At 42.1% G+C, this 12,622-nt stretch overlaps 1 protein-coding gene across 2 annotated transcripts in view; it reads left to right on the top strand.

Annotated features, from left to right (window-relative positions):
* Window positions 1-10,990, top strand: part of MMD (monocyte to macrophage differentiation associated) — an 81,521-nt gene extending 70,531 nt beyond the window's left edge. For both annotated transcript variants that reach the window (XM_075349720.1, XM_075349721.1), the window contains exons 6-7: window positions 2,096-2,165; window positions 6,154-10,990. In XM_075349720.1, coding sequence (XP_075205835.1) covers window positions 2,096-2,165; window positions 6,154-6,357 — 274 coding nt within the window. In that variant the 3' untranslated portion in view covers window positions 6,358-10,990. The remainder of the gene's footprint in view (window positions 1-2,095; window positions 2,166-6,153) is intronic.
* Window positions 10,991-12,622: the final 1,632 nt, after the last annotated feature.

Below are 12,622 nucleotides of genomic sequence, written 5' to 3' on the forward strand. Positions count from 1 at the left end.
CTCTCTCACGCATTTCGCAGAAAGTGGTCTTCCTAGTAGCAGTCACATCACTTCGGAGAGTGTCTGAGCTAGCAGCGCTGTCATGCAAAGCCCCTTTCCTGGTGTTTCACCAGGACAAGGTGGTTCTGCGTCCGGTTCCGGAATTTCTCCCTAAGGTGGTATCCCCCTTTCATCTCAATCAGGATATCTCCTTACCCTCTTTTTGTCCTCATCCAGTTCACCAATGTGAAAGGGATTTGCACTTGTTAGATCTGGTGAGAGCACTCAGACTCTACATTTCTCGTACGGCGCCCCTGCGCTGCTCGGATGCACTCTTTGTCCTTGTCGCTGGCCAGCGTAAAGGGTCACGGGCTTCCAAATCAACCCTGGCTCGGTGGATCAAGGAACCAATTCTCGAAGCTTACCGATCTTCTGGGCTTCCGGTTCCCTCAGGGCTGAAGGCCCATTCTACCAGAGCCGTGGGTGCGTCCTGGGCTTTGCGGCACCAGGCTACGGCTCAGCAGGTGTGTCAGGCAGCTACCTGGTCGAGCCTGCACACTTTCACGAAACACTATCAGGTGCATACCTATGCTTCGGCAGATGCCAGCCTAGGTAGGCGAGTCCTTCAGGCGGCGGTTGCCCACCTGTAGGAAGGGGCCGTTTTACGGCTCTATTACGAGTTTTTTACTTTACCCACCCAGGGACTGCTTTTGGACGTCCCAATTGTCTGGGTCTCCCAATGGAGCGACAAAGAAGAAGGGAATTTTGTTTACTTACCGTAAATTCCTTTTCTTCTAGCTCCAATTGGGAGACCCAGCACCCGCCCCTGTTCCCTTCGGGCTGTTGTTCTTTGTGTACACATGTTGTTCATGTTGAATGGTTTCAGTTCTCCGAAATTCCTTCGGATTGAATTTACTTTAAACCAATTTATAACTTTTCCTCCTTGCTTTTGCACCAAAACTGAGGAGCCCGTGATGCACGGGGGGTGTATTGGCAGAAGGGGAGGGGCTTTACACTTTTTAGTGTAGTACTTTGTGTGGCCTCCGGAGGCAGAAGCTATACACCCAATTGTCTGGGTCTCCCAATTGGAGCTAGAAGAAAAGGAATTTACGGTAAGTAAACAAAATTCCCTTCTTTTGGCTCAGTGTGCTTGATCAGAAGTTCCCAGACTTGCAGTCATGCGCACCATGAAGTCAGGTGTACGCTTCCCTGCTTCAAACTGGTGTAGTGCACATGACCGGAAGTCCGGGGACTTCTGATCCATACGCACTGAGCCAAAAACCGGCGATGGCAGCAGAGAGAGGCAAGAGTGACCATGCCTCTGACTCTGAACATTCATTAGCATGTTACCGAGCCCACAGGGGCGTGCTTACATGCTAAGGAGGCTGACTAGCCAAGGGAAATAACACCCTTGCGACTAGTCGCTGGCTTCATTAGCATTTCAAAAAGGATGTTTAGAAATACTTTTTCTAAAGATCCCTTTATCTATTGTAGTGTATACATGGACGGATAGGCAGGGATTAGTAATGTGCACCCAGAACTGCTCGTGGTTCTGGGTGCGTATTGGACCTGACATGTTCTCTTTAAGGAGTGTTTTTGTCACTGACTGGCTGCTCTTTTCATACCACCAAACCATAGTTTTAGCAGCTACATTTCTCCCAACAGGGCCATCCCTACTAAGAGTAATTTTTTTTTTCTTGGGATAGTCCTTAGAAGTCCTCTTGACACATTTTGAGAAAAAGGTTCTTCATCCCTTCTCTAAAGCAGTGGGGCAAGGAAAGGGGAGAGTAAGGACATGATTTATGGGAATGCCCACTGATCGCAGAGCTGGAGTCTACCCAGACAAATAGGTTTGAGAAAGTAGGTCTTGAGAATAAAAAAGTAATGCTGAAACAGTGCATAGACTGTTTACCATGACAGAGGTTGCTTGTAATGCTTAAGAATACACATGGTTCTTTATTGGATGCGGTCTTTTGCTCCAGATATGTGTTGCTGTGGATTTGTCTGTGTGAATGTTGTCTCGTGATTACACATTTTTACTAATGTGTTTTTAATCCATTGTGGCATTTTATTATTTTTACATTTGAGCCATTAAGAATGCATTTCATTCTTCTAGGTATAAGATTGTTGAATTGCTCTTCTACCTAGCAATGGGATTTTCTCCAGCTTTAGTAGTGACATCAATGGTAAGAATCTCTATGTTCATGTGAAACTGTTTTCATTCACAAAAATAAGAATTTTTTTGGCAAGTGATATGAGAAATTCGGTAAAAATCTCCCACATGCAGTGAACCATTAACTTTGGGATGTAGGGTAGGGTTACTCTTTTTATGGTTAAAGTGACCCTCCACCTGACGACAAAGAATTCACAATGAACGCATAATGTATAGTTAAAATATCTGGTGTCCTCCTTGTTTACTTCCTAATCCCTTTATCCTCTCCATGTATGTAAAATGCCCGGTGGCTTCTAAAGGCTTTGTAAATCTGACCCAATCCTTCTTGGGCCTGGTCCATCCAAGAGGAAGTGGGGAGTTTTTCAGGCTAGATTATGCACTAGTATGAGACAATCCCCCCTTAGATGGACCAGTCCAAAGCAGAGGGAGTGGCTCAGACTTAAAATGACAGTGTACATAGTGGAAGCTGGCAGCAATTTACAGACATGAAGGGAGGACTGGGGAATAATTAGTGGCAGAAAAAAGGACAACAGAAGTCCTCTCTATCTATTGTGCATTTAGCGTGATACTTTTATTGTGATGTGGAGGATCCCTTTAAGAAGGAAAAGTTGTCAATCGCATATAATCTTTCATAGACTCTTTATGGCAGGGACACAGACCACAAATATGGCTGTGTGAAAGGGCTCACATTCACAGAAATAATGAAATAGGTGAATTTTTAGGAACAAAAGAAACATGAACATAAATTTTCAATCATTGACTTGTATTTGTTTGGGTTTTTTTGCCTTTTTTTTTTTTTTATTAGTACACATTTTATAGCCCTTTCTCCCTCAAAATTGGGCAAGAAAAATGAGAAAATTGAAAGGGAGAACTTAAAACACATATGCGAAAGAAATAAAAACCCGGATGGCCGAGTCACATATTTGTCATTCCAGTGCACGGAGGTTGTAATACATTTTCTGCATGGAATGAATGCATTCTTTCTTATTTTACACGAGTTGAGCATGGTGCTAAATAGAACGAAACTGATTCCACTTAACGCTTCAGTCTACTATTTGGATGACCATCGTGTGGCCGGCTTAATGTATTATCTTCTAAAGTAGAAATACATGAAAACCTTTCTAGAGAAAGCCAGCTATGTTACTCCAGATATCAAATCAATTGTAATGATCTTAGGAGCATCCACAAGTGACAACCTCTCCTATCCCTGACTTAGTAATTCTGCAACTGTAGTTTTAAAAAGAGATAAGTGCACTTAAAGGGAACTTGTCACCAGATTTCTCCCTTATAAGCTACTGCCACCATCAGTAAGCCCTTGTATACAGCCTTCCAGAATACTTTATATAAGTGCCCATGCTGCTCTGTATAACATTAAAAACCAGCATTTATTATACACACCTGCGGGGCAGTCTGGTCCGATCCGCGTTGCCAGTTCTGTCCAGCGACCTCTAACTTTTGGGATCGGCGTCCTCCTTCTCTGGTCCATGTACTTAGTGTCTATCATGCTCCTGGGCATGTGCAATTGTCTCTGCCCTGCTGAGGGCAGATCAAAGCATTTTAGTGCGCATGCGCAAGGCGTTCTTTGACCTTCCCCGCGCCTGCACATTATAGTACTTCTCTCTGCCCTGTTGCGAACAGAGCAAAGTACGTAGGAGCGCAATGGAGGACTCTATGTGGATGACGAAGAACGTATCATCCACACAGAGCAGGGAAGGAGGACGACTATGAAGGGAAGAGAGGAGGCGCCAAACTGAGACCAGCAACGCTCATCGGACCCGACCACCGTATGGGTGAGTATAATAAAAGCTGTTTTTTATGTTGTACAGATCTGCTTTAGCACTTATATGCAGTATTCTAGAATACTGTATAAAAGAGCTCACCGGTGGTGGCCACAGTTTATAAGGGACAAATCTGATGACCGGTTCCTTTTAAAAGGGTGTTATCACTTGCTAAATACGGGGTCAGGCTGATAGCCCCCATTCGAACCGAAACTAAAGAGCTCCTCTTCTGAATTTCTCCTTGTTCAATGATGTTCTCAATCATGGTCGGAAGTATTGTCACCAGAGAGAACCCTTTTACATTTTGATAGTAAATTCTCAAGTCTTGAAAATTGTTTTATTAATGTGTTTTTATTAACCCTTGTCTGGTACCATAAGGTCAATTTGGCAGATTGGTACAATTAATTTTTTTCATGGTACCAGACAAGGGTTAATGCCTATTTTTCTCTTGTACTATTACTTAAATTAGCACATTCAAAAGACCTAGAATAGGAGGGAAGGTTCTCTACCTCCAGTAAACAGTAACATTCCATAGACCCTAAGCCAATCACCCTGGAAGCGCTACTTTCTCTGTGGGAAAGGCTGTATAATTTAGAAGCCTCAATCTGTTCAGAGAAGAGACTGAGAAAGTGATGGTGAAAAATCATCCATTTTCCTAAAAGAAAATGTTACCTTCTAATCGAAAACCAAGCTAGATTAAGATATGTCCCCAAGGTTACTCAGTATTCAAGTTTGTGTCTTCTTAACAAGTGAACTGTTGTAGAGTAAAGGCCCTGTCACGCATAGAGATAGATCTGCGGCAGATCTGTGGTTGCAGTGAAATTGTGGACAATCAGTGGCAGGTTTGTGGCTGTGTACAGATGGAACAATATGTCCATGATTTCACTGCAACCACAGATCTGCCAAAGATTTATCTGTGTGTGAGACGGGGCCTTAACCGTTGCTTTACTTTTCTTCATAAATTAATAATACATGTGAAAATAAGAAACTTAGTAATATATTTTATCAGATAAATCTGCTTCTTTCTCCACTAGGACTGATAATTCATTCTCAAAATTCTCAATTCGGAAGTACGTGAAATCTGTGTTTAGTGAATACATATTACCCCATTGCTGAGATAGGAGATGGCGTTTGATGCGTATTAGGTTCTAAGGAGAACTGGAAGTTTGGTTATAGAAGAACTTGCAGCAGAATGTCGGTGTCTTTCACTAGAAACAGAGCACCAATGATTATCTATTCCAGTAATGGGAATTCTGTTTATACTACATTCAGATTTTCCCCCTAAATTTAGGGTAAAAGATCAGTACAGAAGGAGAAAAAAGCAGAAATCTCTGATAAGATATATTACAACGTTTCTTATTTTTATGTGTACTATGTAAGAAACAAAAATGTAAATAACAGTTACTCTTTAAAAGGAACTTGTCAGGTCCCCTATGCCCTCCAACCCAGCGGCATTGATACCTGCATGGCCAAATTCCCTTCCTAACCAGCCCTGTCTAATGCTCTTCACTAATATGAATGTTTAAAAAAACTACTTTTAACCCTCGCTGTCCATATGCTAATCAAGCCCATGACTAGTCGCAGAGGCATTACTTCCCCTGACTATTCGGTTGTTCTTCCCCACGTTATAACGATCCTTTGGGATGATAACTAGAAATGATCGAATACCTCAAATATTCGGCTATTTGTGAATATTCGATGTGCAATGTAAGTCTATGGGAAACCCGAATAGTTGCCAAATAGCAACTATTTGGGCTTCCCATAGACTTACATTCCGCATCGAATATTCGCATAGCAGCGACCTATTCGTCGGATATTCGCGAAGCCGAATATTAACGAATATTTGTGATATTCGATCATCCCTATTGATAACATGATATCCTCGAGCTGGTATCACCACCAGCTCCTGGAAATCTTGTGCATGCGTGCAACTCATTTTGGCCATGTCGGTGCACCTTTTGAAGTTGGGTGTACGCTTCCTGGCTCCATTAGGCGCACTGCACATGATCAGTAGAGGTGTACGTGAGCCGTCTTCTAAATTTACGGTTATGCACAGTGCACCTAATGAAGCCAAAATGATTTATCTCGGTGAACATCGAATTATTGGATGGTCTTGCCGAAATCTGATGTGTACGGGGGCGTTTAGAGTGCATATAGCAGCCTTGTTTTTTTCTATGGTTATTTTGGCTCTGCGCATGGATAACCCTTCCTCTTACTTTACAGAACAACACAGACGGCTTACAAGAACTTGCCTGGGGAGGGCTGATCTACTGCATGGGCGTGGTGTTCTTCAAGAGCGATGGAATCATACCTTTTGCACATGCCATTTGGCATCTCTTTGTGGCACTTGCAGCCGCTGTGCATTATTATGCCATTTGGAAGTACTTATACAAAAGTCCATCTGCAGATCTGATCCGACACGTATGACAGAACGAGGAAGAAATAACAAAACACTATCAGTATTACTTGACTTGGCAACGAATGTATGACAAGGCGAAGGAGGTATTGTGTTCTCTAGAAAATGCACTGAAGTATCCGGTTCTCTTCAACTTACTGTGAACAAGATGTGAATCTGAATAGCAGTTAACAATGAGGCCCATTCCTCGCCAATATTTTGCCCATGGCTGGCTGGTTTAAAGTTTTCTGCTCGTCCCAGCCACAAAAATGCTCAGCAGCCAGCTCTTCAGGCCGGCTAAGCCAGATTCTGCAAATGGCTTATCTAATGTTTACAACGCGGGAAATTCTTTTTTCTATCAACGGTTTGATGACACTTTTTAAACACAGATGTATTTCTTTACAAGTCGAATTCAAACATTTCAAGTTTTAAAATGCCAACAAATGAGGGTATTTTTCATTCCTCCGTTTCTACAAGCACTTCGAAAAAGAAAAACTCAATCTATACATTCCAAAAGCGAGCGCCGCATCTGCTTGTAACAGAGGGAAAAGCTTGTGTCATATTACTCCTGATGCAGAAGTAATGAAGGAGAGCTGGCTGGATTTCATGCATAAATCATGCACCTTTGCACCTTCTGCCTCATCCGTGAAAGCTAGAGGGCTTCAGCAATGTGTCATAAGGACAAAACCTGCAAAACGTGTTTTTAGTATTGAAGAAATGAGCTTTTTTAACTGCAGTGGTTCTTAAATAAGTGGCAACGTGCCAGTACATACTGTAAACTTAGAATACTGAGGGTAAAAGCTGGGTATAATGGAAAGCTCTCATCAGAAAAATGACCTATTGTTTCAACATTTTTTTGTATCACATGTAATTTTTTTTTTTTTTTAAAAAAATACACACTCCCACTCTCACTCACCCTCACTGGCCTCTGGGACTTTTTTTAGACTCTTACTTCCTGCCCTTTAATGTAGAGTAGTTAACAGGAGTTTGCTTATACTCACAGGCAGGATTACAATGTGTGATGACACCAGATACACCAATCCAATAGGCAGTGTCACTGCTGACTCTGCTCGTCCTCCCTTCACAATGACCTGTGCATACGCTCATCAGACGCTTCAGTACAAAGGTAGGGTTGGTTTCTGACTGTTCTGGCTATGTACTTGTGTTGTTTCCTGAAACAAAAGGAAATTTGAGTCTGAAAAAAGCTTAGTGGTCAGTGTGAACAATCTAAGAACTTCAATATTTTATTTGTAATACAGATTGTCATATTTTTCTAAAAAATTCTAAACCTTTTGAAAGACAAGTTTAACGCTAGAAGTCCCAGAGAGGGGTCATTTAACATTTCTACCTTTTGGAGCCCAGAGACGGGTCGAATGACCTGAAGGATTTTAGCTAACATCCTATAATCAGTCTTTTGTTCTGTAATTAAGGCCATTACTGTCGCACCACAGGAGGTTGTTGTTTTCCTTTGAGTTTAGCCATTTAGTTTCTAGTTAGTTAGGTCAGTTTGAACTAAGGAACATTTGACCGTCTTTAGGGACTTCAGGGGGGAGCTTGAAATTTCTGTGACTTCTAGTGTTAATGCACGGCCTGATTTTACTCTAGAGATCATATCCTGATGACAGGTATTCTATAGCAGCCACATGATGCAGTCTGCCGATGGTCTTGATGCCCCGCCATAGCTAGCCTTGCCTTTACCCTAAGCTTTTCTTTTGTGAATCTGAATACACTGGCTTTGGAAGGGTGACTTGTTGATGCCCCATGCCAGGCACTTTTCTAGGTATGCCCCTAAGCCACATCTATGGTGTCTAAAGCTAAATTGTAAAAGTACTCACAACACAACATTCAAAGTGTATAACGTTTTGCTGAAATTCTATACACTAATATAGGATATCCCATTCTAAAATGCAGGCAAGTAGATGACTATAATTTGCCTTTTCACTAGTCGGGCTTTCCATTTTTACCTTGTATTCTAATAACCACTGGGCTAATCAGTATTAAGAAAGAAGAAGCAAGTGAGAACAGCATAATAACATCTAAGACGCATAGTATTTAATCTGTATTTCTGTGGTGCTGGTGTTGTTTATATATGAGTATTGTAATGACCAACTTGTTGCTATAATGTCTGTGGCATTGGCACTTAACCGAGGGTTCTTAGACTATGGGGCACCATCTGACACAAATTTAGGATATTTAATGATGACCATTTTTTTTTGTAAAACTTTTATGTATGAACCAATTATGGCAGACACTTCTAATGTACAATTACTAGTTTCATATGCAAGTAAATGGTTATGTTATCAATAAAAGTTACTGCCTACAAAGGTAGTTTATGTTGATTAAAGGGGTGGTCCGAAGACTAAAGAAATTATCTATTTATTGCCCCAATCTAAACTAATTAATACAGCGGAGTTAAACAATTGCCTTCCCTTCCCTGACTACACTCTGAAGGTGCTTCTTTGGGTATTCCCAGTGCATGCTGGGATACTGAAATGAGGCGTCATCAAGGACGGAGGCTGTGGTCACCGACACAGCCTCTGCTCCCTCCCTGAAATGAAGCGTCATCGGTAACACATGTTTCAGCGGCTGGTCTGGCGCTGCTCTGTCATTGTGCAATTTGCAGAGTGACAGCGGCGCTCTGTTTTGCCGACTCAAAATAGTACAGCCAGCAACATAGCAGCACGCACTGTTAGTGCATGCTGTCACAGGACCCAGCAGCATGCAGGGACCAGACTGCCCCCGCCAGTAACGTCATTGGCTGGTGCGGCGCTGGTCTCTGCACGCCGCTGGGTACTGCAATATCATGCACACTAACCGTGCGTGCTACTATGCTGCCTGCTGTACTGATCTGAGCCAGGAACACAGAGTGTGCTGTCACTGTGCAAATCACACAATGACAGCGCACAGTGCCGGACCAGCCATTGAAACGAGTGTCACAGATGACACTTTGTTTCAGGGAGGGGGCATAGACTTTGTCAGTAAGCACAAACCTCTTCCCCCTGATGACGCTTTGAGTATTGTAACCTACACAGGGATTCTCAAACAAAGCGTTATCAGATAGGAATAGGAAAAAAAAATAAATAGTAGTTTGTGTAGTCAGGGAAGTATAGGGAATTTTTAATGCAGTCGTATTAAAAATTAGTGTAGATTGGGGCAATAAATAGGGATTTAAATTAACATTTCTTTAGTTTTCCGAGCACTTGTTTAAGGGAACATTCAGGCAAAACTAATGCACTGTCTTATGCCAAATGCAGGTATTGAGGGGCAATGCCTGGCACAGGAGTTCAAAGCACACATCAGAGCAAATCCCTGTGTCATGTGTACCACCTTTTCATGCCCTGTACTTTATATAGCAGTGTATAAGTTTACCCAAACTGTTCTTCCTAATTTAGACAGATATTAGCATTACTGCTAACGCTGAGATGTCTTTTTCCTAATATCTAATCTTTATATTTCAATATCCCTAATCATTGGAATTTGCACCATTTACAAATGTCTTATATTAAGATGAATATCTCATAACTCTTTATATCTCTGTATTTCACATGGTTGAACTACAGACATGTTGCCTTTTCTGAAATCTATTTTCCCATTTTTATTTTTTTTATTTTTATTTTTTTAGTTCTTGCCTTTTTGAATATATAGTAGAATGTGTCTGAGATCTTGTACCGAACACCTCAAAAAGATGCTAAAGTATGGTGAGAAGATTTTCTTAAATCTATATGCTTTCTTGTTTGTAACCTTGTTTTTGGAGATCTGGTAATGTCATCAATCAGTGTACTGTCAGGTACAGCTTTCATGTGCAATCACAAGTGGAGTTTGTCTGCTTTGAATGTCTGAGCTGGTCATAGTGATCTTCTAACAAGTCGAAGAAATGAGCCTACTTGTGGAATTTCATGCCTCATCTTTACTCCATTGTGCTGTCACGTCTCCCTATAAAATGCATAGGCAGCAGTGTCACTTTTTGTGGACCTCAACCAATGTGACTGGTCATAAGGTTTTGGGGGTTTTTTACGCCTTTTAAAGAAGACCCAATAAAGTAGAATGTCCAGTAAAGCGTAGAAAACACACACATCCAAGCCGTATAGGCGACATGGCAGCTTAGCTCCCAGGAGTGTAGAAGTTTAGATTAGTGTTGAGCGAGCACTCCCATGATCGGCACTCGTAACGAGCAGTTGGACGTTCAGATGGGCTTGACTTGTCCACTGAGTATAATTGATGTCAATAGGGAGCTCAAGCATTTTTCTGGAAGATATTCTGGAAAAATACTAGCGGTACCGATTAATTTTAAATTATACTTGGTAAACGAGTCGTATCCATTGGTGTGTCCAACTGCTCGTTAAGAGTACCGAGCATGGTAGTGATCACTCAGTTAGCCCAGATAAATTGCCCAAAAGAAAACGAGACGTATTTACCAATACCTGGTCACAATACCAGTGTATGGCAGGATGCAGACAGGCCTCCATAATATAAGGCAAGGCACTGATGGAGAACCACCTACACACCTACCATTTATGGGGGTGAGTGCTTAGAATCATTGATGCACTCTAAGGCCCCTTTCACATTGCGTTTTTCTCTACGTCCACAGGTCCCGTCGGGGCATCTGTCCGGACTGTTAGTGACAATAACAATATGCTAGTCTTTGTAAATTAATCTGGATGCCGTAGGATATTAGGGACGGCTATGTGACCAATAGATGGCAAGCCGGCATGGTGCACTATGTGTTCCTGTGTGACTCGTGCCTTATACAAGCCTTGTTAGGCCCCTTTCACATTGCGTTTTTCTCTACATCCACAGGTCCTGTCGGGGCATCCATCCGGACTGCCCCTCCCCCACTCTGCAAAACGTGCTCCGGACGCATGCGCTCGACAGGGCCATTCACTGTTATGGAGCGCACTGCGTTAGCGTGTGCTCTGTTTTGTGCAATTTTGTGCATACGTTTGTGCATACGTTTGTGCATACGTTTCTGCAGATGGACACCCGTACGTTCGGGTGTCCATCTGCAGAAACGTATATGTGCACAAAATTGCACAAAACAGAGCACACGCTAACGCACTGCGCTCCATAACAGTGAATGGCCCTGTCGGGCGCATGCGTCCGGAGCACGTTTTGCAGAGTGGGGGAGGGGCGGTCCGGATGGATGCCCCGACAGGACCTGTGGATGTAGAGAAAAACGCAATGTGAAAGGGGCCTAACAAGGCTTGTATAAGGCACGAGTCACACAGGAACACATAGTGCACCATGCCGGCTTGCCATCTATTGGTCACATAGCCGTCCCTAATATCCTACGGCATCCAGATTAATTTACAAAGACTAGCATATTGTTATTGTCACTAACTTATTGTCATTGCTTGTCATATACTTGAGCACACCTTCCATATATTATATTTATTTGTGAGTTTTATTTCTTTTCTTTTTACTTTATTAAAAAGACACTTTGTAACCAATTAGAGAACTAAACTAACGAGTTGTTGTTTTGTATAGTATTTCTTTAATTGCCAAAATTCTACCTGGTTATAATGGCTTTCTAGTGAGGAATTTTTTTTAAGCCTTTGCCTAAATATTAATGCTAGACATTGAAGAACACAAGAAGCAACTTCTTATTCCTCTGCTTCTTAAAGATGTAACAATTGTAGGCCCCGATAGGAGCTTTACTGTCTAATAATGTGTTATTATATTCCAGAGATATTCAGCCCTGTGGCCCCTTTATAGTTTTCATAGCATAGCTGGGTTACCCCCTTCATTCTCAGGAACATTGGGGATCCCAGAGATTGGAACCCCACTGAGTATAAAATATCAGAATATCTTTGCAAATATGCCATCACTTTAGTTGTCGGCTTTTGCTCTCCATCATTTCCCCTGTTGTAGACTTGGGTTGAATGTAAAATGAAGGCTTCTTCACGTGTAGTGTTACATATGAGTGCATCACAATTGTCCAGATTTTGATTTCACATTTGCCTTGGCTTATGTTGCCATTGGCTTAACAGTTTTTAGTTGCTTCCAAGACATAGGGGCCAATTCATGAAAATGTTTACACCTGAAAACTGTAGAAAAAGCTTTGAAATGTGCACAATGAAGATTTGCCCAATTTTTTCAGACTTTTGACGGTTTTCACCCCAGTTTGAATCCACTCCTCCAAAATAAGCAGAAATGAAGATGATTAGCCGGGACGTGGCCCAATGGCCACCCGTCCACTTTATCAAAAGTGTTGGCATTTTGCACAGCAGAAATGCTCCTCCAGTCCCTAACTAGATTGTGTTTCTGGTGTCGTTCACGCCAATCAAGTGTGTTTAATTT

The sequence above is a fragment of the Anomaloglossus baeobatrachus genome, chromosome 5 (genome assembly GCF_048569485.1).
Source record: "Anomaloglossus baeobatrachus isolate aAnoBae1 chromosome 5, aAnoBae1.hap1, whole genome shotgun sequence".
In the NCBI taxonomy this organism is placed as follows: domain Eukaryota; kingdom Metazoa; phylum Chordata; class Amphibia; order Anura; family Aromobatidae; genus Anomaloglossus; species Anomaloglossus baeobatrachus.